The sequence below is a fragment of the Hylobates moloch genome, unplaced genomic scaffold, assembly GCF_009828535.3.
Source record: "Hylobates moloch isolate HMO894 unplaced genomic scaffold, HMol_V3 SCAFFOLD_15, whole genome shotgun sequence".
NCBI lineage: Eukaryota > Metazoa > Chordata > Mammalia > Primates > Hylobatidae > Hylobates > Hylobates moloch.
In genome coordinates this window covers 2504120-2526037 of record NW_026652290.1, presented here as the reverse complement: position 1 = coordinate 2526037, position 21918 = coordinate 2504120, and the positions used below count along the sequence as shown (strand labels likewise).

The 21918-nt window shown below is 54.5% G+C and overlaps 1 protein-coding gene across 6 annotated transcripts; it reads right to left on the bottom strand.

Moving 5' to 3' along the window:
• Positions 1-284: 284 nt before the first annotated feature.
• On the bottom strand, positions 285-20524 carry EXOC7 (exocyst complex component 7). Of its 6 annotated transcripts, XM_032177786.2 has the most exons (21): positions 20369-20524; positions 20097-20162; positions 18440-18624; positions 18027-18132; positions 14536-14758; positions 11142-11309; positions 7847-7939; positions 7034-7102; positions 5876-6021; positions 5472-5624; positions 5165-5263; positions 4786-4848; positions 4386-4452; positions 3588-3626; positions 2813-2878; positions 2410-2530; positions 2047-2142; positions 1221-1284; positions 952-993; positions 710-843; positions 285-458 (listed from the first exon to the last, which is right to left on the bottom strand). In XM_032177786.2, exons 1-21 carry the CDS (start codon positions 20426-20428, stop codon positions 356-358), a joined length of 2163 nt encoding a protein of 720 aa, XP_032033677.1. In that variant the 5' UTR covers positions 20429-20524; the 3' UTR covers positions 285-355. The 6 variants fall into 6 exon arrangements, with proteins under 6 accessions (XP_032033677.1, XP_032033678.1, XP_032033679.1 ...); XM_032177787.2 differs by lacking the exon at positions 3588-3626; XM_032177788.2 differs by lacking the exon at positions 7034-7102.
• Positions 20525-21918: the final 1394 nt, after the last annotated feature.

The window sequence follows — 21918 nt, the reverse complement described above, 5'->3', positions numbered from 1 at the left end:
GAGGTAGGGCCGTTCTGCTCTGCTGCTCTTGGTACACATGGGGCAGCAGTGGGCACAGGCCTCTGTCTTCCTTCTCTCTTTTCCTGTTTCAGAAGCCATCAGGGTCACAAAAGCCAAGGTGTGAAGGGACCCCAGGCTTCCGGGAGAGTGCTGGTTCGACTGGGAACACGGGCTGTGGGGAAAAAGCGGAAACCAGGACTAGAGGGCTCAGGGACACGGCTCCTGGATGGGGTGGTGGAGACAGGTCTCTATCCCAAAGGACTTCAAGCTCACCCAGCCCAGAGGCAAGTTAACACCGGTTTATCTGTCCAATGACACGCCAGTCTGGTGGAACCGGGCAGGGCTAGCAGCAGGCTCAGGCAGAGGTGTCGAAAAGGCGATCGATCATGTCGCCCACCTGCTCCACCCCGTATTTGATGTACTTCTCCGGGTTCTTGGTGAAGGGCACGCTGCCGAACCTGAGGGGGCACTGTGGTCAGGGGACAGGGAGGGCCGACCCCTCCCCAGCCTCAGCCTAAGGCACTCCTGATAGTCTTGGAAGGGGTGGCCCTGAGTGATTCCCTGTCTGGCCCCGCCCCAAAGCCCAGGTTGCTGGATCTGCTGCCTAAATCCACCACCCTTCTCCTTTTTTCCCTTGAGGAAGAGGAGCTTGAAAAGGCCCACTGGGGCTGTGGGCAGCACAGGCTAGGGGGGGAAATGGAGGGCTCACTTCTGTAGAAAGGCCCCGTAGGTCTCCTTGACAATGGTCTTCTGGGCCTGGCGAATCCTGTCCCTCTGCTCTGTGTCTGGAATAGCCCAGGCCTTCTGGATTTTGCACAGTTCTTCGAGGCCATCATTGAAGCCCTGGCCACCAAAAAGGTGAAAAAGGAAGGGACCCAGAGACAAACATTTTGGGTCTGTGTTGCCTCAACAGCAGCAGCAAGCAGTGGAGGGGAGAGAACCCCGACTCACCTTAAAACGCTCCTTAATAACCTGCCGCTCCTTGTCCCGGAGCTGGGAAGCCAGGAGAGATGGCAGAGAAGGCTCAGTTCAGAGCAGAGCGGCCTGCCCCCACTCTTCCCCAAACACCCTTGGCCTGGGCCTGTCTCCTGTGTCCTGATGGCCACATGCATCCTTTGCTCTCCGATCCCAGAGGGATGCTTGTCTGCTTTTTCCCGGAGACACGACAAAAAGTATCCCGTCTACTAGACACCCCTTCCCAGCCCAGGCCTTGAGCCCACCTTGACTCCTGGCTGGAACACAGGTAGATTCTTCTCTGCGATGTAATCGGTCACCTTTAACCAGCTGCCAGACAGAAAGAGAAGCATGAGGGCAGAGGGCGGCCTGCCTCAGTGGCCTGGCTTGTTTCGTTTGCTAAATCTCTGGATCTACTTGGCGGGTGGTGGTAGGAAGGGATGTGGGACACAACTAAGCAAAACAACAGATTTTCTTCCTGGGAAGAGAAAATCTTTAAACTGGTCACTTTTTGAGAAAACATAAGGAAACACTTGAGTGTTCAATAAATTGAACAAATAGTATCAACTATACTTCACATCAATATCATGGCAAATTAAGATGGAGAAACAGATGAGAAGGAAAGGAGTGGAGGGCAGATAAATGAGAAGGAAGAGGGAGACACATTCAAAGGGAAGAAACAAAGCCAGGAAGAAAGAGGACCAGAGAAGCAGCAGGATCCTCACAGAGCAAGGCTCAGCCAAGTTCAAGTGCTCTCGCAACCTTGCTCTTCTCCTGGGGTCAACATTACCCGCATCTCGGACAGCCAGCTCTTGAATCATTCTTAGTCTTGACACTTGGAAGACTCCCCTCTCAGGTGGCCATAGTGGGCCCCTAGGAGCAGGTAGTGGGAGAGGAGGGGGCTTCTCTCTCCACCCCGTGAGTTTGATTCGAAACCAAGTGGAGGATTAGGGTCCAGAGGACAGGAGTTCCCCATGACTGACCCTGTGTCCTGAGGTGCTGAGAAGGAAGAGTGCGTGGTGGCACAGGGGCGGGGTGAGGGCCAAGACGGCCAGGGGCCCATGCAGGAGCAGGGCGGGCCCAGCCTCTCACCTGCGCTGGTAGGTCTGGATCTGCTGCTCAATGTGCTCCCGGTAGGAGCGCTCAGCAGTCTTCTGTGTCACTGCCACCAGCTGGATGAGTTCAGACCTGGGTGGGGGTAGGGGACAGAGAACAGGAGGACGGGATTGGCTCCTCAGGCCCAAAGGCTGCAGCAATGTCGGGAGGGCCTCCCGTTGCACCCCAAACTCCACAAGCTCTACGGCATCCCACCTTCCGGGTCCTGGGGTGGAGGAGACTGAAGCACCCCCTCCCCTTTCGTCCACAAGAGAAGGAGCCCAGAGGGGCAGGGGCTGGCACAGCTGCACAGCCGAGGGGAAGGTGAGAGCCGCAGACTCGCTCCCGCAGGCCACTTACTTCTCCAGGGATTTGAGGATGTAATTGTAGTTGTTGTGCAGGAAGATGGCGCTCAGAGCTGGGTCCTCGTACACCTTGGACTTGCTCAGCAAGTTCAGCTGCAGGTTGCCCAGCACTTTACCTGCACAGGGAAAAATGGGGCCACGCCCCCCTCGGCAGTCTGACCCAAACGACCCCACCCCAGGACCCGCTAATGCACTCCTATCCATCGCTCCTTGTCCTGCCTCAGGAGGCCTCAGCCCAACTCCCCTCAGCCTCTGAACTAGAGGTCAGGTTGTGGTTCCAAAGGTCAGATGGCACTTAAGAGAGGGCCCTGGGAATAGCCAGAGAGCACAGACAGAAGGAAGGGAAAAGCAGGGCATGCAGGCAGCAGGGCTGCTGGTCTGCCCGGGAGAACACTCACAGATATAGGTGCTTAGCAGCCGCTTGCTGAACTCGGAGCTGTAGCTGGTGGCCGAAGAGCTGGTCTCTGTGAGAGGAGAAGTCCTGTCATTGCAGTGGCAGCCGCCAAGACCCTCAACGGCCCTTCCTCCAGGCCATGCAGCAGTCTGAGGGGACACTGAGACAGGCCCCGGGCTTCCCTGGGCAGAGCTGGCTGCCTGCTAAGCCACAGGGTGGCCCCTGCTGCAGGAAGCACCAGCCCTGGATTTTTTGGAACCCAGAACTGCCCTCTATGATGGGGTGGAGCTGGCCCATGTCAGCAGAAAAGCTGGCAGGACAAGAGTGATATGCCAGCGCCCTGTCCCCTCCTGCCCCCACCCACCCTGGGTGGTTTCTACAAGGCCCCCTTTTTCCTTTTGCCAACAGCAGAGTCTTAGAATGGGCTCCCCACAGCCTCTCCACCTTCTCCCCTACATTTGAACATCCCCCTCTACCAGACCCTGCTGAACAGACGAAGCTGCAGCCTGCACAGTGTGGAAGGCCGAGTGGGGACAGCAAGGCAGGGAGGCCGGGCGAGCCTGGGGGGTGTATCCAGGGCTCTGGCCCAGGCAGGTGCTGTGGATAAGCTCAGAGACAGAGTGACCCTGAAGGGAGCAGAGATAGTTGAGAGCACCCTGAGAAAACTCATGTCCCCTCTGACTCGGGCTCCCCAGTAGGTACTGAGAGTCAGTCCCCAGGGAACCTCACCCACCAAGCTTCAGAGGGACAGGAGGGGGCTGCAGAACCGCACTGCTTACCTCGGGGATCTAAAGGAATATTGTATGTGTCCCCAAGAACTACGGAGTGAAAGGCAGTGCACAGAGGGGACAGAGGGAGAGACAAAGGAGGGAGAAAGATGCAAAGTGCAAAAAACAGGTTAGAAACGGCACGTCAACCCGAATCAAGCAGACCTCTCCCCACGACAGCCAAAACACAGATAGCAAGACATAGCAGGCGGGACCCTCTGAGGACCAGGGAACACCCTGGAAAGTAGAGAGCTGGAGAAGCGCAGGCTGGAGGCTGCCCACGGGCTCCTTGCCCCCAAAATGGGACGGGAGGAGAGGGCCCAGGGACCTCAGTGCTTGGAATGACCCAGAAAGGTGCTCTTGCTTACAGGCCGACCCCCAAGCTCCAGTCCCAGAGCAGGGCCAGCAGGAAGACACCCAGCGGGCCCTGAGACACTTGCTACCCTCTGAATGTCAGCTGAGTGAGCCTGATTAGGAGAGCAGGCAGACACGAGAGAAGGATTCGGGAGGGGGGCAGGGGCAGAAAGGACACCTTCCAACCAGCCAGCACCGCTCCCAGAGTGAGGACACTGCTTCCAGGGCGAGGACGATCAAAGGGGCTGAGGGAGGGACCAAAGGTCCAGTGTCTGGTCTTGAAAGGTGCAGGCAAACCTTGCTCTCCTGATGCTCAGCCCCAGGGACCCTCTGCAGAGCACATCTCAACCCCTCCACAGACTGGAGATACCTCCTCACTGCTCCCTGCCCTCTAACCCCACGTCTCCAGGCAAGGAGGGGAGTGGGGCCGGGGGCCCAGCTGGGAGGTGCCAGTACCTTGGGAGGCCAGCATGGCACCTGCCGTCTCCTGGAAGTCCAAAAGCTGCTGCAGGAAGAGGATGGCCTGGGTGGGAAGAAGATAGTGCAGAAGGGCAAGTGGCAGGCCCGGCCGACGGCCTCCCACGGCGACCCCTCTGAGTGCCCAGGGCCAGCCCAGGGCTGGGATCCGCCCAGTGAAGAGCGCGGCTGGAAACTTCATTTTTGCTCTAGCCTGCCGGGAAAGGCCCTATCTGCTAGAGACACTAAGCACGTCACTGTCCATCCTGCCACCCAGGACTGCTCACGAAGGTGCGAGTGGCTCTGGGCCAGGCTGGGTCCCTTCCACCAGTACTCGGCCTGGCCCTGGGCCTGGGCCCTCCTTCCTCCCCCCTCCCTGGTGTCCTCAGGCAGCACCCACATTGCTGGTGAGCTCGTGCACGGTGCCATCCTTCGGCATGTTGTACTCCTTGTCCGGGTCATTCTGTGGAAAAACAGCCTCTGGTTCCCTGAAGCAGCCCCCAGCCCACCCCACGCCCCCATGCACCTGCTCATGGTGCTGCCTCCTGGCACAAAGGCTGAGCCAGGCTGGACCAAGGGGGAGAGGCCCTTCTCACTTCAGAGGGCTTGGAGGCCCCAGGAAGGAAAGGAAGACACATGGGTGCTGACAGGCCAGCGGTGCAGCTGGCTACCCCTGGGACAACGCGCCCTCTTGGAGGCCTGCTCTCTGAGAGTTCCCCAGGGCCAGGTCACTGTGGTGCTGGGCTGGGATGGGGGCGAAAGGGGAGGACAGCAGGGACCTTGATGTTGTCCGCGAAGTCCTCCAGCGCTTTGGCACCGATGGTCTCCATGGAGGTGATGAGGCCAGGCAGCTTGTTCTTGGTGCTGGCGGCCGTGCCCTGAGGAAGCACAAGGGAGCGCCCAGCTCACCTCCAGTCGCTCTGTGAGCATCTCACTCACCCAGGGCCCTTCCTAAGCTGCTTCCATGTACCCTCAGAGCGGAAGTGTGGGACGGAGAATGGGGTTCTCCCAGGGAGGGATGGGGCGGTCACATCCAGCAACATGATGCCTCCTGGCTGTGTTTTTGAGGGCCCCTCGCCCACATACCTGGAGCACCTGGTCAAACTCAGGCTTGGTCTGCTTGAGGTGCCGCAGGATGGGGAAGACGGTGAGCACCGTGGAGAAGTCGTGTCGCACGATGGCCTTCCGGGCAGCGGACACGATGTTCTCCCCTTCGAGCATCAGCCCATCTAGGGCATCCTGAGGGGGCAGGGAGACAGTTCAGGGAAGGGTGGGGCGGTGGGAGCTAGTTCCGGGCTAGTGGGGGATCCTTATAGTGTGTAGGGGGGCCAGTGTGCAGGAAGAGGGGTGACGGGGAGGTGGTGAGCATCCACCCAGAACCGGTCCCCAGGGCATGAGGTGGTGGTGGTGGCTGGAGTTGAGGGCTGCAAGAGTCTGTCGTGACAGCTCTTGCTGGGGCTGGCTGCAGAGCCCCCGGGGCGGGGCGGGACCTGTATCAGGGAGTCGAAGGTCTTCTTCTGGTGGTGCTCGGGGATGATGTCGGCCAGCAGCTGGTACTCGCTCTGCGCCAGCTTGACGAAGGCACTGACGCAGTGGATGTAGGCATCGGTCTCCACGTCCAGCATGTCATCTCTCCCTGGGGGATGGCACAACTCTTGAGCTGCCGGTCTGGGGCCAGCCACACTCCTGGCTGGGGACGGCGTGGGTCCCCCAACTCCTGGCCTGTACCCCAGACTGGCAGCGGATAGGGAAGAGGCTGACTGTTCTGGCAGAAAGCTGCAAAGGCACTAGCAGGCTCTGCCAGGTTCGAGGGGAACAACAGGAGCTGAGCCCACCAGCCTTGGTTCTGGCTTCATTCTCGGCTCTGCGCAGACAGTGGGATCAGACACCAGAGGCAGGAGGGTGATGGACGGAAGGATAAGGAGGGAAGATTCCTGCATCAACGTCATGGATAAGGCAGTTTGACCCCAGGACTGAGCATTCTGAGTTGTACCTGAAAGAGGGCAGCCCAGGGTGGGCAGGTGGCTGTGCCACCTCAAGGAGGCTGGCACTGGGGTCATCCATGTGGGCAAATGCGGGGCCTGCGAAGGAAGTGACCAGCCCAGCCCGGGCTTCTGGAACATCTAAGAGGGTGGTTGGCTGCAGCTTCTGAGGCTGGCTGGCATGGGGTCAAAATCTAAGAGGCTGGTTAAGTCCCAGAGAGGAGCCGTTGCCAGCTGCCCCAGGAGGAGGCCAGACCCTGTTACTGGAGGCCACGGCGGGGACGCCTGCAGACAAAACCAGTGGCAGAACCGCCTGGTCCTATGTGCCAAGGGATGGGCTCCGAGGGGATCAGAGCCCTGAGTTGATGCAGGAGGCGGACGTCAGGGCTCCCTGCCCTCAAGGGAGCCACCTTCCCTCTCTGCCTGCTTTCCGAGTAGCAGCGGCTTCTCCCCTTGGCCCAGGCCTGACAGACAGGCATGCACTCCCATCTGGAGAGAGGCAAGGAGACCTAGGCCCAAAAGAGAGAGAGTGAAGAGAGAGGCGCATAGGCCTGGCCTATCTTCAGAGCAGAGTGGGCCCGGCTGGGCCAGGCAGGAGCAGGCCATCCGGGGACCGCTGCGAAGGCAGTGTCAGCGGCTGCCCTCGGGCTGGGCTGCGGTACTCACCGGCCAGCGGCCCGTGCTTGTCGTTCAAGGCCTCGGACAGGTGCTTAACTCGGAAATCATGCTCGTGACCTGGCGAGATGTCAGCCGCACAAACACAAGCAGCGTTTATCCAGGGGCCAGGCAGGCTGCCCCTTGGGGTACAGGGAAGAAGCCCTTCATCTCCAGGAGTGGGACGTCAGACGGGGATGGGGAAGGGGGCATTGGAGAGGGCTCTGAGCCCCTCCTCTACCTCAAGCCACCTTGGGAACAGCCGTTTCAAGCCTGACTTCAGTGAGCACCCAAGACCGGCCTTAGCTGCTCATTTCCCCAAGCCTGGAGGCCCAGGGAAAGCAGAGAAGGACCAAGGAGGGGCTGAAGAGCTGATGCTTGGCCCCAGGGGGGTTCCCCACCTCGCTGTATTTGGGGAAAGCCCCAGTTTGCCTGTCCCCTGCTGCACACACTCCCCTTTCTAAAGAGGGGAAGGCCGGGAGGCCTCGGCCAGCTGGGGCCTGCCACTGCTGGTCTGAGCGTGAAAGGGCTGCCCCAAGACAAAGAACTTTCTCTGAGTTCACACAGGAGACAAAGACAGAGACAGGGAAGGGAGGAGGGAAGCCTCAGGGAGGGCAGAGCTGCCATCAGCCAGAGAGGACCAGGCCGAGGGCGGGAAACTGTCCCTGCGCCCGCTGAAGCCCAAGTGGCGTCAGGGACCTGCCATTCCCACCCTGCTCCCCTCAGGGTTTCTCCTGAGGCCCTCCTGGGGGAGGCTCTGCCCTGCCAAGTGCGTGGACACACAGTGGAGGAGGAAGGGACAGGAGGGGAACACAGGGTGATTACCTTCCAGAGGAATGAGGTTAGAGCCCCCCTTTTTCCCATCTAGACCATGCTGGGAATACTGTTTCAGAAGGTTCTGAGCCTTACGGATCGTCCCTGTCACCAGAGCCACACAGAGAGGAGATAAGAAGACCTAGGAAATGAGTGAGAGAAAACAGCAGCGGCCCTCCACCTGCCCCCCAGGCCCCGCACCCAGCCCCCCAACAGTGAGCAGGCCCTTCCCTGGGACCACCAGAGACCCTGGGGACAAGGACGAAGGAAAGGAATCATTTCCTTCTCCAAATGGAGCCTTGATTCTACTACTGACCCTCCTTGTTCTGGATTTCAGTTCATTTCTGAAAGGACAGAGGGTAATGAAGATGGACCAAGATCCACCAGGAGAAGTCAAAAACATGGAGTGGCATTGTAATCAGAACAGGCGAGGGCTCAGGTCGGAGGAGCCAGTGACAAACCTCGCATACCCAGAGGGTACAACCAGGGTGGCAGAGCCTGGGGGCACCCTGAAGCCAGCAGGCCCCCAGCCCAGCCCCAAACTCCAGGCAGAGTTCTCCGGGCATGCTCAGTGTTGGGACGTATGTCAAACAGCAGCCAGCAGGAAGCTACCCCAGCTGAACTTCCGGGGAGCGCTGTGCCCAAGGCGAACGGCTCAGAGACCCAGAGGCAGCCTAGCCCCACACCAGAGTTCCCCAAACCACCAAAGAGACAAGAAAAAATCCAAAAGTCAAGAAGGGGTTAACAGAAGCCACCGCACAGAGAGCCTGGAGGGTGTGCACGGAAGGAGAGGGCACATGCTCTTGGCATGGGGGAAAAAAACAATAATTAGTATCACAAGTGAAAACAATGAGAACAAAATGGCAGCACCCACAGCCGCCTGGGTCAGCCTCCTTTGTGGGAATGAGACATCTCGGGCCAGAAGACGTGGGGAAATCAACTCGCATCTCATGTAGACAAGTGCAGCTGCCTTGTTAACAAAATGCATAGGGGCAGAAAGGCACCCGGGATGCCCCCCACTCCCCACAGTCTATCTGAGCACAGTGAGGCTGCTGTGTCCTGGCAGCTCCCCCAGAAAGCTGAAGGAGAAAGGCGCAGTGTCTGGAGGCTCATTGCTTACACCTGCACCACACCGCACCGCACGATACCACAATTAGCTCGTTTTTTGTTGTTTTTTTTGAGACAGTCTCGCTCTGTTGCCCAGGCTGGGGTGCAGTGGCACGATCTCGGCTCACTGCAACCTCTGCCTCCCGGGTTCAAGCGATTCTCCTGCCTCAGCCTCCTGGGTAGCTGGGATTATAGGCGTGCGTCACCACACCCAACTAATTTTTTTTCTATTTTTAGTAGACAGGGTTTCACTATGTTGGCCAGGCTGGTCTCGAACTCCTGACCTCAGGTGATCCGCCGCCTCGGCCTCCCGAAGTGCTAGGATTACAGGCGTGAGTCACCATACTTGGCCCATAATTAGCTCCTAATAACCAAGTCCCGAGGCCTGGCTCACATCTGCCTTGCTCACGCTCTCCCCTTCAGCGAGTGCGGCTCACTAATGAGTGAATCTGATTCCTGCCCCACAACCCACCAGGAGCAGACGCAGATGCAGACGCAGGTGCATGCCGGCAGGATGTGGGTCGCGGATGTGGATCTAGTAGCCGCCAAACCCGTCAGGCGCCCAATTACCTCCAGGGATGCTGAGGTCAGTGCTTCACCACCTGGGAGGGCTCCCTGTCCCTCTCCTCAGAAGTGGGAACTGACATCCCTAGAGCCTGACTCCCTAGAGCCTGACTCCCTAGAGCCTGACATCGGTCCTGAGCCCACCAGTTCCTGACAACTCTGAAACCCCACAGCTGGAGAGTTTTCCTCTTGTGTCTCTGGCCCAAGGATGGATGTGGTCCACTGTGAGCCACCTGAGATCAGATCCCTCCTGCCTGAAAGGCCAGGTGGCTGCATGGCCAGCGGGCACTCTTAGGGCAGTGCAAATAGGGCTCTGGGGCTTCTGGGGGACCTGTCAGGGAACCAGGCAGAAGAGGAAGCAAGCACAGACTGGCTGGGGCCCAAGCATCCTCGCAGCCTCATAGAGACAGCCACTCCCCACCACACAGAAGGCACAGAGCTGCTCCATCCGCTGTGCAGGCAGCTGCGCCCACAGGCTGGGCTGGCAGTCCCCATTTACAGCAGGTTTTGGCTGGTGGGCAGGGTTTCCACACCGGAGGAAGAAGGCCCCAGGCACCAGCTCCCTAATGCTCTACTCCCTGAGGGCAGCCCCTGCTCTGCCTGTTTCTCCAGATCCTAAACAAAGGCCTACAGGGGAGCGGGTGCCCTTGTGGAACAGACACCTCACTCTCTGAGGGGCACGGGCAGGTAGGGACTGGAGAAACCAAGGGTGTAAGTGAGCTCTACCCAAAGCTGGTTGTCATAAGCAGGTCCCACAGGCCACAACTAGGGCATGTGCCCCCAGCAGCAGCTGGGCAGAGGGCCAGCCTGGGTGGGAGCAGCCCCGGCTTCTCCAGCTTTCTCTTTCAGAGCCATGTCAGCAGCCCCAGCCCAGAACATCCCAGCACGTCATCGAGCTGTGGGCAGCATCTCTCGGTGGCCAGACACAGCCGGGCTTGCCAAGCTGTGGCTGGCACTGACACTGTTTACCTGGAGCACAGACTATAAGGGACATGATGCCGGGGAGAAAGAACAGACAGATGACGAGATGTTCACCCAGGACAGCGACAGCCACTGGCCCCGGCCTCTCATCATAGTGCCCCTTTCCACAAGTCACTCACTTGCACTGGAGCCCAAAGCCAGTTTAAGTTCTTCTGAGAGGATGCTCTGGGGTTTCTTTCCTTTCTGGATCAACTGGGAAAGTGAAATTCTCCCCATCCAGCTCTCAGCTACACATCACTTCAGGTCACCCTCCCTTTCTGGAAGGTGAAGGTTGGAGCACCTATCCCCTCGCTATCCCAGCATCCTGGCTGCGGCACTGTGCCTGGCCTTCTGACAGGGCGATGTGTGTGTGAGGGAGGAGGCCTAGGCAGGGGCTCTGCCTCAGGCGGGATTCACTGAGCGCCTGTGTTACTCCCCCACTCCAAAGAAGCTGTGTAACCCCCAGGCTCTGCTGGCTGGAAGGAAGAGTCTTGCCCTTGGGGGGGCCTCACTGGGCGGGTAGACACTTGCTTTCTGTCCTGTGTACCTACAGTCGGGGTTACCATCACGACAAGCTCTCGATGGGTCTGACGCTGCGAACGCTAGACTGGACGAAAGCAGTGCAGCCCCAGTCAGCCTCTGGCTGTTGCAGAGATGGGCCAGGATGGGAGCTCACCTGGCCGCTTGACTGGCTTCTTGGTAGGTGTGTCTTTCCTCTTGTTGGGGATAGCAGGGGAGTAGGGAACCCCAGAGGAAGAGCTGCTCTTATGGAAATGCTCCTTCAGGCCTTTGATGGAGCGGTCCAGCTGGCTGGAGCGTATCTGGTAGTAGACGTTCATGAAATCTGAGGAGACACAGAGCGATAGAGGTACGGCTGCCAGGCCCTGTCTCTGCCTTGCAGACCCACCATGTCTACCTGTCAACCCTTCTTAGCATCTGCTCTCTGCTCTGGTCACAAGCCACCCATATCTTGTCCCAAATCAGGCAAAGTCTTTCAAAGTCTTTTTTTTTTTTTTTGAGATAGGGTCTTGCTGTGTTGCCCAGGCTGCAGTGCAGTGGTGCGATGTCGGCTCACTGCAGGCTCGACCTCCTGGGCTCAAGTAATCTGCCCACTTCAGCCTCCCAGAGTGCTGGGATTACAGGCGTGAGTCACCATGCCTGGCCAGGCAGTCTTAAAAGAGAAAAACACCCTCCAATAGAACTGATAATTAGTTGTAAGTTTTTTTTTTTTGAGACAAGGTCTTACTCTGTCGCCCAGGCTGGAATACAGTAGTGTGATCTTGGCTCACCGCAAACTCTGCCTCCCAGGCTCAACCAATTATCTTGCCTCAGATCCTTGAGTAGCTGGGATTACAGGCACACGCCACTACCGCCCAGCTAATTTTTGTATTTTTAGTAGAGATGGGGGTTTCACCATGTTGGCCAGGCTGGTCTTGAACTCCTGACCTCAAATGATTCACCAGCCTCGGCCTCCCAAAGTGCTGGGATTACAGGCATGAGCCACCGTGCCCAACCCTAGTTGTAAGTTTGTTTTTTTTTGTTTTTTGTTTTTTTTTGAGACAGAGTTTCATTCTTGTCGCCCAGGCTGGAATACAATGGCACGATCTTGGCTCACTGCAACCTCTGCCTCCCGGGTTAAAGCGATTCTCCCGCCTCAGCCTCCCAAGTAGCTGGGATTACAGGCATGAGCCATCGCGCCCAGCCCTAGTTGTAAGTTTTAAATAGTACTTTTTTTTAAATAAAAAAACAAAGTCAATATCCAGATTCAACTTGGTAAGGGGTCAAAGAACATGAGCTCTATAGGAAGCAAAAAGACAACAAATGTCAGTGAATGAAAAACACACATCTTTAGCCATTAATAAAGTATAAATTTAAAAAATTAGAGGACCGTGATAGTCCTATCAGATAGCAAAAACAAAAATTAATGAAGAACAAATGGCCATGGAACTGTCGATGAGTCCATCGATTGGCCTGATCTATTTGGAGAGGAGCTAGTGATGGCAAGAAGGTTACAAGTATCTTCAGACACTTACACCTAATCCCTGCACTCTTGAGAGTAAACCCCCAAGAACTTCCTCAAAGAAAAAAGCAATCCACACAGGTACGTCCATTTTGGTACCATTCATCAACGCTGAAAAACAGGAAGAGCTCCTTGCACACATGACTGAGGAAAAGGACATGAAAACTATGGTGGATTTCAGAAGTTCCCAACAAATAGTTTACAGGGAACCCCGACATGAGAAATGAACCAAAACACAGAGGCGCGGGCTGAGCGGTCTGGAGGCTGTCCACTGGGCCTCCCTCTCGATCGTAAGGAGCTCCTGAAAATCTTCTGGCGAGCTGTCATCAGCTCATGAGCCACGATGTGTTCATGTGATCAGATACGTCGCGGCCGTGAGACCTGCCACCACACAGTTCTGAGGGAAGGCAAGCCCATGCTGACAAATTGGTATGTGTACACACAAACAAACAGAAGAGTTGGAGGGCTAAAAAGTGCAACATTGCCAGGTGAGGTGGCTCATGCCTGCAATCCCAGCACTTACGGAGGCCGAGGCAGGTGGATCACCTGAGGTCAGGAGTTCAAAACCAGCCTGGGCAACATGGTGAAACCCCGTCTCTACCAAAAAATACAAAAATTAGCTGGGCGTGGTGGCGGGCACCTGTAATCCCAGCTACTTGGGAGGCTGAGGCAGAATTGCTTGAACCCAGGAGGCAGAGGTTGTGGTGAGCCGAGATCACGCCACTGCACTCCAGCCTGGGTGACAGAGCGAGACTCTGTCTCAAAAAAAAAAAAAAAAAAAAAAAAAAGTGCAACACTGAATATTTATTGGAGTTTTTATTTTCTTTCTTTCTTTCTTTCTTTTTGAGATGGAGTTTTGCTCTTGTTGTCCAGGCTGAAGCACAATAGTGCAATCTCGGCTCACCGTAACCTCTCGGGTTCAAGATATTATCTTGCCTCAGCCTCAGTAATAGCTGGGATTACAGGCATGCGCCACCACGCCCAGCTAATTTTGTATTTTTAGTAGAGACGGGGTTTCTCTATGTTGGTCAGGCTGGTCTCGAACTTCTGACCTCAGGTGATCCGCCCGCCTCAGCCTCCCAAAGTGCTGGGATTACAGGTATGAGCCACCGCACCCGGCCTTCTTTCTTTCGAGACAAGAGTCTCACTGTCACCCAGGCTGGAGTGCAGTGGTGTGATCTTAGCTCATTGCAACCTCCACCTCCCAGGCTCAAGTCATTCCCCCCACCTCAGCCTCCCGAGTAGCTGGGTCTGCAGGCATGTGTCACTACACCCAGCTAATTTTTATATTTTTTGTAGAGACAGGGTTTTGCCATGTTGGCCAGGTCTTGAACTCCTGAGCTGAAGCGATCCACCCACCTCAGCCTCCCAAAGTGTTAGGATTACAGGCATAGTCACCGCACCTGGCATAAATAAACCTTAATAGTGCTCATCTTTGGGTTATGTAATGGAGGCATCAGGGAATGGGAGATGGACTTTTACTTTTCACCCATGGCTTTCTGTACCATTTGAAAATTTTACAACTAATCAAAAAAGGCAAAGGAACATAAAAATCAAGACAAGAAAAGTTTGAATTTGCCTAGATTCACAACTTGATATATAAGTCATAGAATGGTTGCTTATATTGGTTCCAGTTAAACATCCTTTTATCAAAAAAAACCATGACAGGTGGATTAAAGAATAAAGGGGGCCGGGAACAGTGGCTCACGTCTGTAATCCCAGCACTTTGGGAGGCTGAGGTGGGCAGATCACCTGAGGTCAGAAGTTCAAGACCAGCCTGGCCAACATGGTGAAACCCCATCTCTACTAACAATACAAAACTTGGCCAGGCATGGTGGCATACGCCAGTAATCCCAGCTACTCGGGAGGCTGAGGCAGGAGAGTCGCTGGAACCCGGGGGTGCAGAGGCTGCAGCAAGCCAAGATTGCACCATTGCACTCCAGCCTGGGCAACAGAGCAAGACTCCATCTCAAAAAAAAAAAAAAAGAATAAAGGGGAGAAAACTCCCTCTGCCTCTGGTGTGCCACGTGGCCAAGCCAGAACCCCTTACCTTGGTTGCGGCCGTATTCCACCAGCCAGCGGGAGATGCGAATGACATCCTGGAGCACGCTCTCGGGCAGGTGCTCCAGGGCCACGTCCTCCTGGGCCTCCAGATCATCGTCACCACTGACCAGATCCAAGATGAGCACGGGCGAGACGACCTTACTGTGCCGCGTCATCAGGCTGCGGAATTCGGACTCCAGGGCCTCCTTCCCGCGCTCAAAGAGCAGTTTCTGCAGGGATAACAGAAGGAAGCGGGTGCCTGCCGCTTCAGTGTTCTGCCAGTCCTGGCCTTCCCCTGCCTGTGCCAGCTCTGTCTTCTGAACTCAGGGCCTCTGCCCTTTTCTGCCCTGATATCTTTTTTTTTTTTTTTTTTTTGAGAGGGAGTCTCCCTCTGTCGCCAAGCTGGAGTGCAGTGACACAATCTTGGCTCACTGCAACCTCCGACTCCCTGGTTCAAGCGATTCTCCTGCCTCAGCCTCCCGAGTAGCTGGGATTACAGGCAGGTGCCACCACACCCAGATAATTTTTGTATTTTTAGTAGAGACGGGGTTTCACCATGTTGGCCAGGATGGTCTTGATCTCCTGACCTCAGGTGATCCACCGGCCTTGGCCTCCCAAAGTGCTGGGATTACAGGTGTGAGCCACCGCACCTGGCCTGCCCTGATATTCTTTAACCCAAAGAAGAAACGTTGGGAAGCGGCCTTGGTGACTCCTTTACTTCACGTTCTCTCAAAATTTGTGTTTACAGGTAAAACCCAGAGTTTTACAAGAAGTAGGTACTTAATAAATACTGGCTCAGGCGCGGTGGCTCACGCCTGTAATCCCAGCACTTTGGGAGGCCGAGGCGGGCAGATCACGAGGTCAGGAGATCGAGACCATCCTGGCTAACACGGTGAAACCCCGTCTCTACTAAAAACACACACAAAAAATTAGCCGGGCGTGGTGGCAGGCACCTGTAGTCCTAGCTACTCGGGAGGCTGAGGCAGGAGAATGGTGTGAACCCAGGAGGCAGAGCTTGCAGCGAGCTGAGATTGCGCCACTGCACTCCAGCCTGGGCGACAAAGTGAGACTCTGTCTCAAAAAAAAAAAAAAAAAAAAAATACTGGCTGATTATTTTCTCACTGCACCGTTAATCTGTCTTCTTGTTAGTGGGGGTTTGCAAAAGAAAATAAATAAATAAATTGAACAATATCAAGTTGAAAACATTTGTGCAGCAAATGATACCACCAACAAAGTGAGGATAACCCACAGAATAAGAGAAAATATTTGTAAACCACGTATCTGATAAAAGACAGGTATCCCAAACATAGAAGAGAATGAATCTGTCCACACAATGACGTATATAAGAGGGTTTATAGCAGCATTATTTACAAGAGACAAAAATTGGAAACAACCCAAGTGTCCAACAAAGGATAAACCGCTAAAGAAAATGTGATCTGGCTGGGCACGGTGGCTTACACCTGTAATCCCAGCACTGTGGGAGGCCGAGGCAAGCGGATCACCTGAGGTCAGGAGTTCAAGACCAGCCTGGCCAACATGGTGAAACCCCGTCTCTACTAAAAATACAAAAAAATTAGCTGGGTGTGGTGGCAGGCACCTATAATCCCAGCTACTCAGGAGGCTGGGACAGGAGAATCACTTGAACCCAGGAGTCGGAGGTTGCAGTGAGCCAAGATTGCGCCATTGTACTCCAGCCTGGGCAACAAGAGCATAACTCCATCTCAAAAAACGAAACAAAACAAAACAAAACAAAAAAAAAAAAAAAGAAATTGTGGTCGATCCACAAAAAGCAATATCATATGGCAAGAAAAAGAAATGAAGTACTGATATATGCTATAGCATGGATTGATCTTGAAAGCATCATGCTAAGTGAAAGAGGCCAGTCACAAAAGGCCATGTATTATAAGATACCATTTATATTAGAAATTCAGAATAGGCAAATCCATAAAGACAGAAAATAGAATTGTGATTTCCAGAGGCCAAGTCACCATCTTGCTCTGATGATCTAATGACCCCAAAACTTAAACACAAAAATATAATGAAGGCAGGTACACTGGCTAATGCCCGTAATCCCTCCCAACACTTTGAGAGGCCAAGGTGGGAGGATCACCTGAGGACAGTAGTTTGAGACCAGCCTGAACAACACAGGAGACCTCATCTCTACAAAAAATTTAAAACTTAGCTGGGTATGGTGGCACACGCCTGTGGGCCCAGCTACTTGAAAGGCTGAGGCGGGAGGATTGTCTGAGCCCAGGAATTTGAGGCTGCAGTAGCTATGGTTGTGCCATTGCAGTCTGGCCTAGATGACAAAGCCAGATCCTGTCTCTTAAGATAACAATGTAAAAAAAAAATCACATAGACTCAAGTTCCTAGAGTAGATTCACAGAAACAGAAAGTGGAATGGTGGTTACCAGAAGACAGAGGAAGGGAGAATGGGAAGTTAGTGTTTGATGGGAGTGGAGTTTCACTTGGAGAAGATGAACATATCTGTGGAGATAATAATGGTGATGGCTACACAACATTGTGAATCTACTTAATGCCACTGTTAGCTTAGAGTTAAAATAGTACATTTTGGCCAGGCGCGGTGGCTCACACCTGTAATCCCAGCACCTTGGGAGCCGAGGCGGGCGGATCACCTGAGGTCAGGAGTTCATGACCAAACTGGCTAACATGGTGAAACCCCATTTCTACTAAAACTACAAAAAAAAAAAATCAGCCAAGAGTGGTGGCGTACACCCGTAATCCCAGCTACTCAGGAGGCAGGGGAATTGCTTGAACCTGGGAGGTAGAGGTTGCAGTGAGCCGAGATCGTGCCTTTGCACTCCAGCTTGGGAAACAAGAGCAAAACTCCGTCTCAAAAAAAAAAAAAAAAAAAAAAAAAAAATTATGTATTTTTAACCAAAATAAAGAAACAACAAATACATTTATAAAAATCAAACGTGGCTGGGTGCAATGGCTCACACCTGTAATCCCAGGCCAAGGCGGGGGATCATCTGAGGTCAGGAGTTCGAGACCAGTCTGGCCAACATGGCGAAACCCCATCTCTACTAAAAATACAAAAATTAGCCAGGTGCGGTGTTGGGTGCCTGTAATCCCAGCTACTTGGGAAGCTGAGGCGGGAGAATCACATGGACCCCGGAGGCAGAGGTTGCAGTGAGCTGAGCACTGTACTCCAGCCTGGGTGACAGAGCAAGACTGTCTCAGGAAAAAACAACAACAACAACAACAACAACAAAAATCAAATGTTAAGTTTATATTTTATATGTAATTTATAATTTAATTTTTATAATACATTAAAAAGTTTTATAATAAAGAATTTTTAATAATAAAAAATGTGTAATTCTTGAAGCAGAGATCCTAATGCCTATAAGATGTACTGTGCTATATCCTTCTGTGTATTCTACCGCATATATCCTCAAGCTGGCCCCATGTCCCTCATGAGACCAGGGCACAGACTGATATCCCCAAGCTTCTCACATTATTCTGCGGACCCCTTACCACTTTGTTGAGTTCTGGGCTGTCTGGGCTGTTGTCCTGAAAATACTCCACGGCCTTCTGAATCTTGGCCATGCTTCCCAGGTACTCTTCCAGCCTACCTGTGGGGCTGGAAAGGAAAAGAGCCAGGTCAGGCCGGGGCATGGGGGATGAAGAAGGACTAAGGACACAGTATTTGGAAGGGGAAGAAGAGAATTAATACAGGGGACTCCAGGCTCAAATATATTCTACCCCCCCACCGCCTTTGAAGGCCTACGGCTTAAAAGGCGTCTCACTATGTTGTCCAGACTGGTCTTGAACTCCTAGTCTCAAGCGATCCTCCCGCCTCAGCCTCTCAAATTGTTGGGATTACAGACCAACCCTCCTGTTGGTCCAGGAGGCATTAGGAATCGACCCTCTTGTCCTCACTCACTCACCCCTCTTTGATGATCTTCTCAGTGTCACTGGCCACATGGTAGTAGCTGATGACATGGTCCAGGCAGGACAGCGTCTTCTCAACATTCTCCTGCAGCCGCTGCAGATTCTCCGTCTGCTTGTGCACAGGGATGATGGAGTTCTCCAGCTTCATAAGGCGGCTCTCAAAGGATGATAAGATAGACACCTGCAGGAGGGAAGCCTCTTGATCTCGGGACTCACGGTGGTCCCAGCACTGCTTCTACACACCCATCTTCGGCATTTCCTGCCTTTTCTCTGGTTTTCTAGACAATAAACTCCACAAGGGAAGGAACAGGGTGTGCCTGTTCCCCACTATATCTTCAGCACCTATCATGTGCCTGGCATATAGTAGGTGGTCTAAGACAAATTGGTTGAAATTTTATTTGAAGGTAAACCAAGCATCAAATTAATTCTTCTTAAAGCAATCAGCCGAGGATGGCTTCCCTTCCACCCTTTGAAGCCAAATCTCAACTTCTGCCCTCTCTGAAGCATTCCTAAACTGGACCGGAAGTAGTTTCATACAGAGTAGCCTCAAATGCATTGCTGTATCTTCAAAACCCTCTCTAAGGATGAAACTCATTGAATAAGGACTAGAGGCTGGGCGTGATGGTTCATGCCTGTAATCCCCAGAATTTGGGAGGCTGAGGCGGGAGGTTAGCTTAAGACTAGGAGTTCAAGACCAGCCTGGACAACACAGTGAGACCCTGTCTACACACACAGACACACACACACACAATTAGCAAGGCATGGTGGTGTGTGCCTACAGTCCCAGCTACTAGGAGGCCGAGGCAGGAGGACTGCCTGAGCCCAGGAGTTAGAGACTGCAGTGAGCTACAGTCACGCCACTGCACTCTAGCCTGCACAACACAGCCAGACCCCATCTCTAAAAAAAAAAATTTTTAAATTAAAATTTTTAGAAAAGGACTAGGACTTTATTATTGTGTGACTAAATGCAAATACAAGTTTGTATTTACTCACTTTGTGCTTTTCCAGTCTCCCCTAGGAATAAAGAAGGAAACTCACTTATTGAGTACCTATTGTATACCAGGCACTGTGCAAGATGCAGTCGCATGCATTAGCGCATATGACCTTCACAGACACACTGGGAGGCTGGCACGGTCTCTGTTTTAGCAGATGAATTCGCTGACACCAGTTACCTATCAGGAACCGCACACTTAAGCAGAAGGGCAAGGACTAGATCCCAGATCTGCCTGACTTCAGAGCTCTTTCTTTCCCTAAAGTCCTCTGGAGTGAAGCCTGCGTCTTCTCTGCCCTCAGGAATCTCAAAGTGCCAACCTCCTGGGCAGAGGGTCCATTGACCATGACATATGCCCAGTACCTAGCCCAACTGGTCAGACTCACTGAGTGTTTGCAGAAGGAGAGAAGGAAGAATGGCGAGCTCAGACAGAAAGCAGCAAGTCCAGGCCAGTGGGAAGTGCAGCCTCCTCAGTGAAGGTACGGAACATGGGGAGGGGGCTAGGCAGGAGAGATGCCAAACTGTTGCTAGATAAACCCACACACTGCCTCCGTCGCTACCCAGACCAGAAGCCCAGGCCGCAGGAACCGGAACCGCCAGGTCTCAAGCCTCTCCCCCAGGGTCCGGAGGCCTGCCCCCTCCCCCAGCTGCGGGAGACTCACCATGTTCTTAGTGAGCTGGTCGCTCTTCTCCAGGCTGTCTCGGATGAAGGACAGAGTCTCCTCCTCCTGGGGGCAGGCAAGGGGAGGACATCACCAGAAACCACAAGCTAAAGGAGACCACTGCGTCCCAACCCCACGGCCTAGCCCCCAACCCCATCTCCTCGCTGGGTGCGCTCCCTCCCACCCCTGCCTCCTCCATGAGTAGACAATCAGGCCCAGCTGTTGGCCCCTTTCCCTCACCTCCTCCCCAGCCTCCCCAGGCCCACGCCCACCTGCTTCAGCTTGTCCTCGATCTCCCGCCGTCGGGCGGATGCCTCCTGTGGGGGAATCATCGCTCCGAACCCCACAGCTCCCACTCCCCAATATCTTTCCCCCGCGGGCCCACCGGGACCCCGTCCCCGTCACACCCACTTCCGCTCTTGGTCCCGCCCCGGGACGCCTGGGCGGAGCCATGTTGGGAGTGGCAGGCGGAAGTGCGCCTGCGCGGAGCCCAGGAACGGGCCGACGGCCATCTTGAGTGTGGCTGGGAAGTGAAGTGTATTCGGGTCCTACAGGGGACCTCGACGCGGGTTCCTTGCCTCAGCAGAGGTTTTCGATCGGCCTTCTGTCCCGCGGCTGGCAGGACACTTACAGCTCACTTGCTGTTTTCGTTGAAAGACCGACCCTTTTGATAAAGACTGCTAGGGAAGGTGACGAATTCCTTAACCCAGGTCGCATTCTGTGGGCAGGCACCAAGGCCAATTGCGTTCCCCACAGAGCCCCGCACGGAGCAGGTGACACAGTAGATGCCTAACGTGTGTCCATGTAATGAACCAGGGGCTTGCGTAGTCGTTTCCCCCTTCCACCCTGCATTACGCAAAACGTATCCTGTAGGCTGGCGGGGCTGCTCCGGAGCTCCAGGCCCAGACCCAGCTTCCAACTGCAGCTCGAGGGGAGGGGGTGGGGGACGCCCCTGGATCAACTTCCCTGCCGGGCTGGATGTTGTGGTTGCAGACCCAGCTCCTGCAAAACCTAGAGTTACTACTTCCTCTAACCCGTGCCTGCCCACCCTGCCTCTGGCCCCCAGCCTTGAGAAAGGACATGGCCGACCAGCTTGGTTCAGTCCTTCTGTGGCCTCAGTGTCCAGACACCCGAAAGATACACAAGGAGGCATGTGCTGATGGATGAGAAGATTTGGGGCGGGGACGGACACAAAGCTTTTTTTTTTTTGAAACAGAGTCTCACTCTGTCGCCCAGGCTGGAGTGCAGTGGCGCAATCTCGGCTCACTGCAAGCTCCGCCTCCCGGGTTCACGCCATTCTCCTGCCTCAGCCTCTCCGAGTAGCTGGGACTACAGGCGCCCGCCACCATGCCCGGCTAATTTTTTGCATTTTTGGTAGAGACGGGGTTTCACCGTGGTCTCGATCTCCTGACCTCGTGATCCGCCCGCCTCGGCCTCCCAAAGTGCTGGGATTACAAGCGTGAGCCACCGCACCCGGCCTTTTTTTTTTTTTTTTGAGAGGGAGTCTCACTCTGTCGCCCAGGCTGGAGTGCAGTGGCACGATCTCGGCTCATTGCAATCTCTGCCTCCCGGGTTCAAGTGATTCTCGTGCCTCAGCCTCCCGAGTAGCTGGGATTACAGGCGGCTGCCAACACGCCTAGCTAATTTTTTTGTATTATTAGTAGAGACAGGGTTTCGCCTTGTTGCCCAGGCTAGTCTCGAACTCCTGACCTCAAGTGATCCACCCGCCTCGGCCTTCCAAAGTCCTGAGATTACAGGCGTGAGCCGCTGCTCCCGGCCTAGGGTTCCCAAGCTCTCACTCCACCCGTAGCCACCCAAAGAG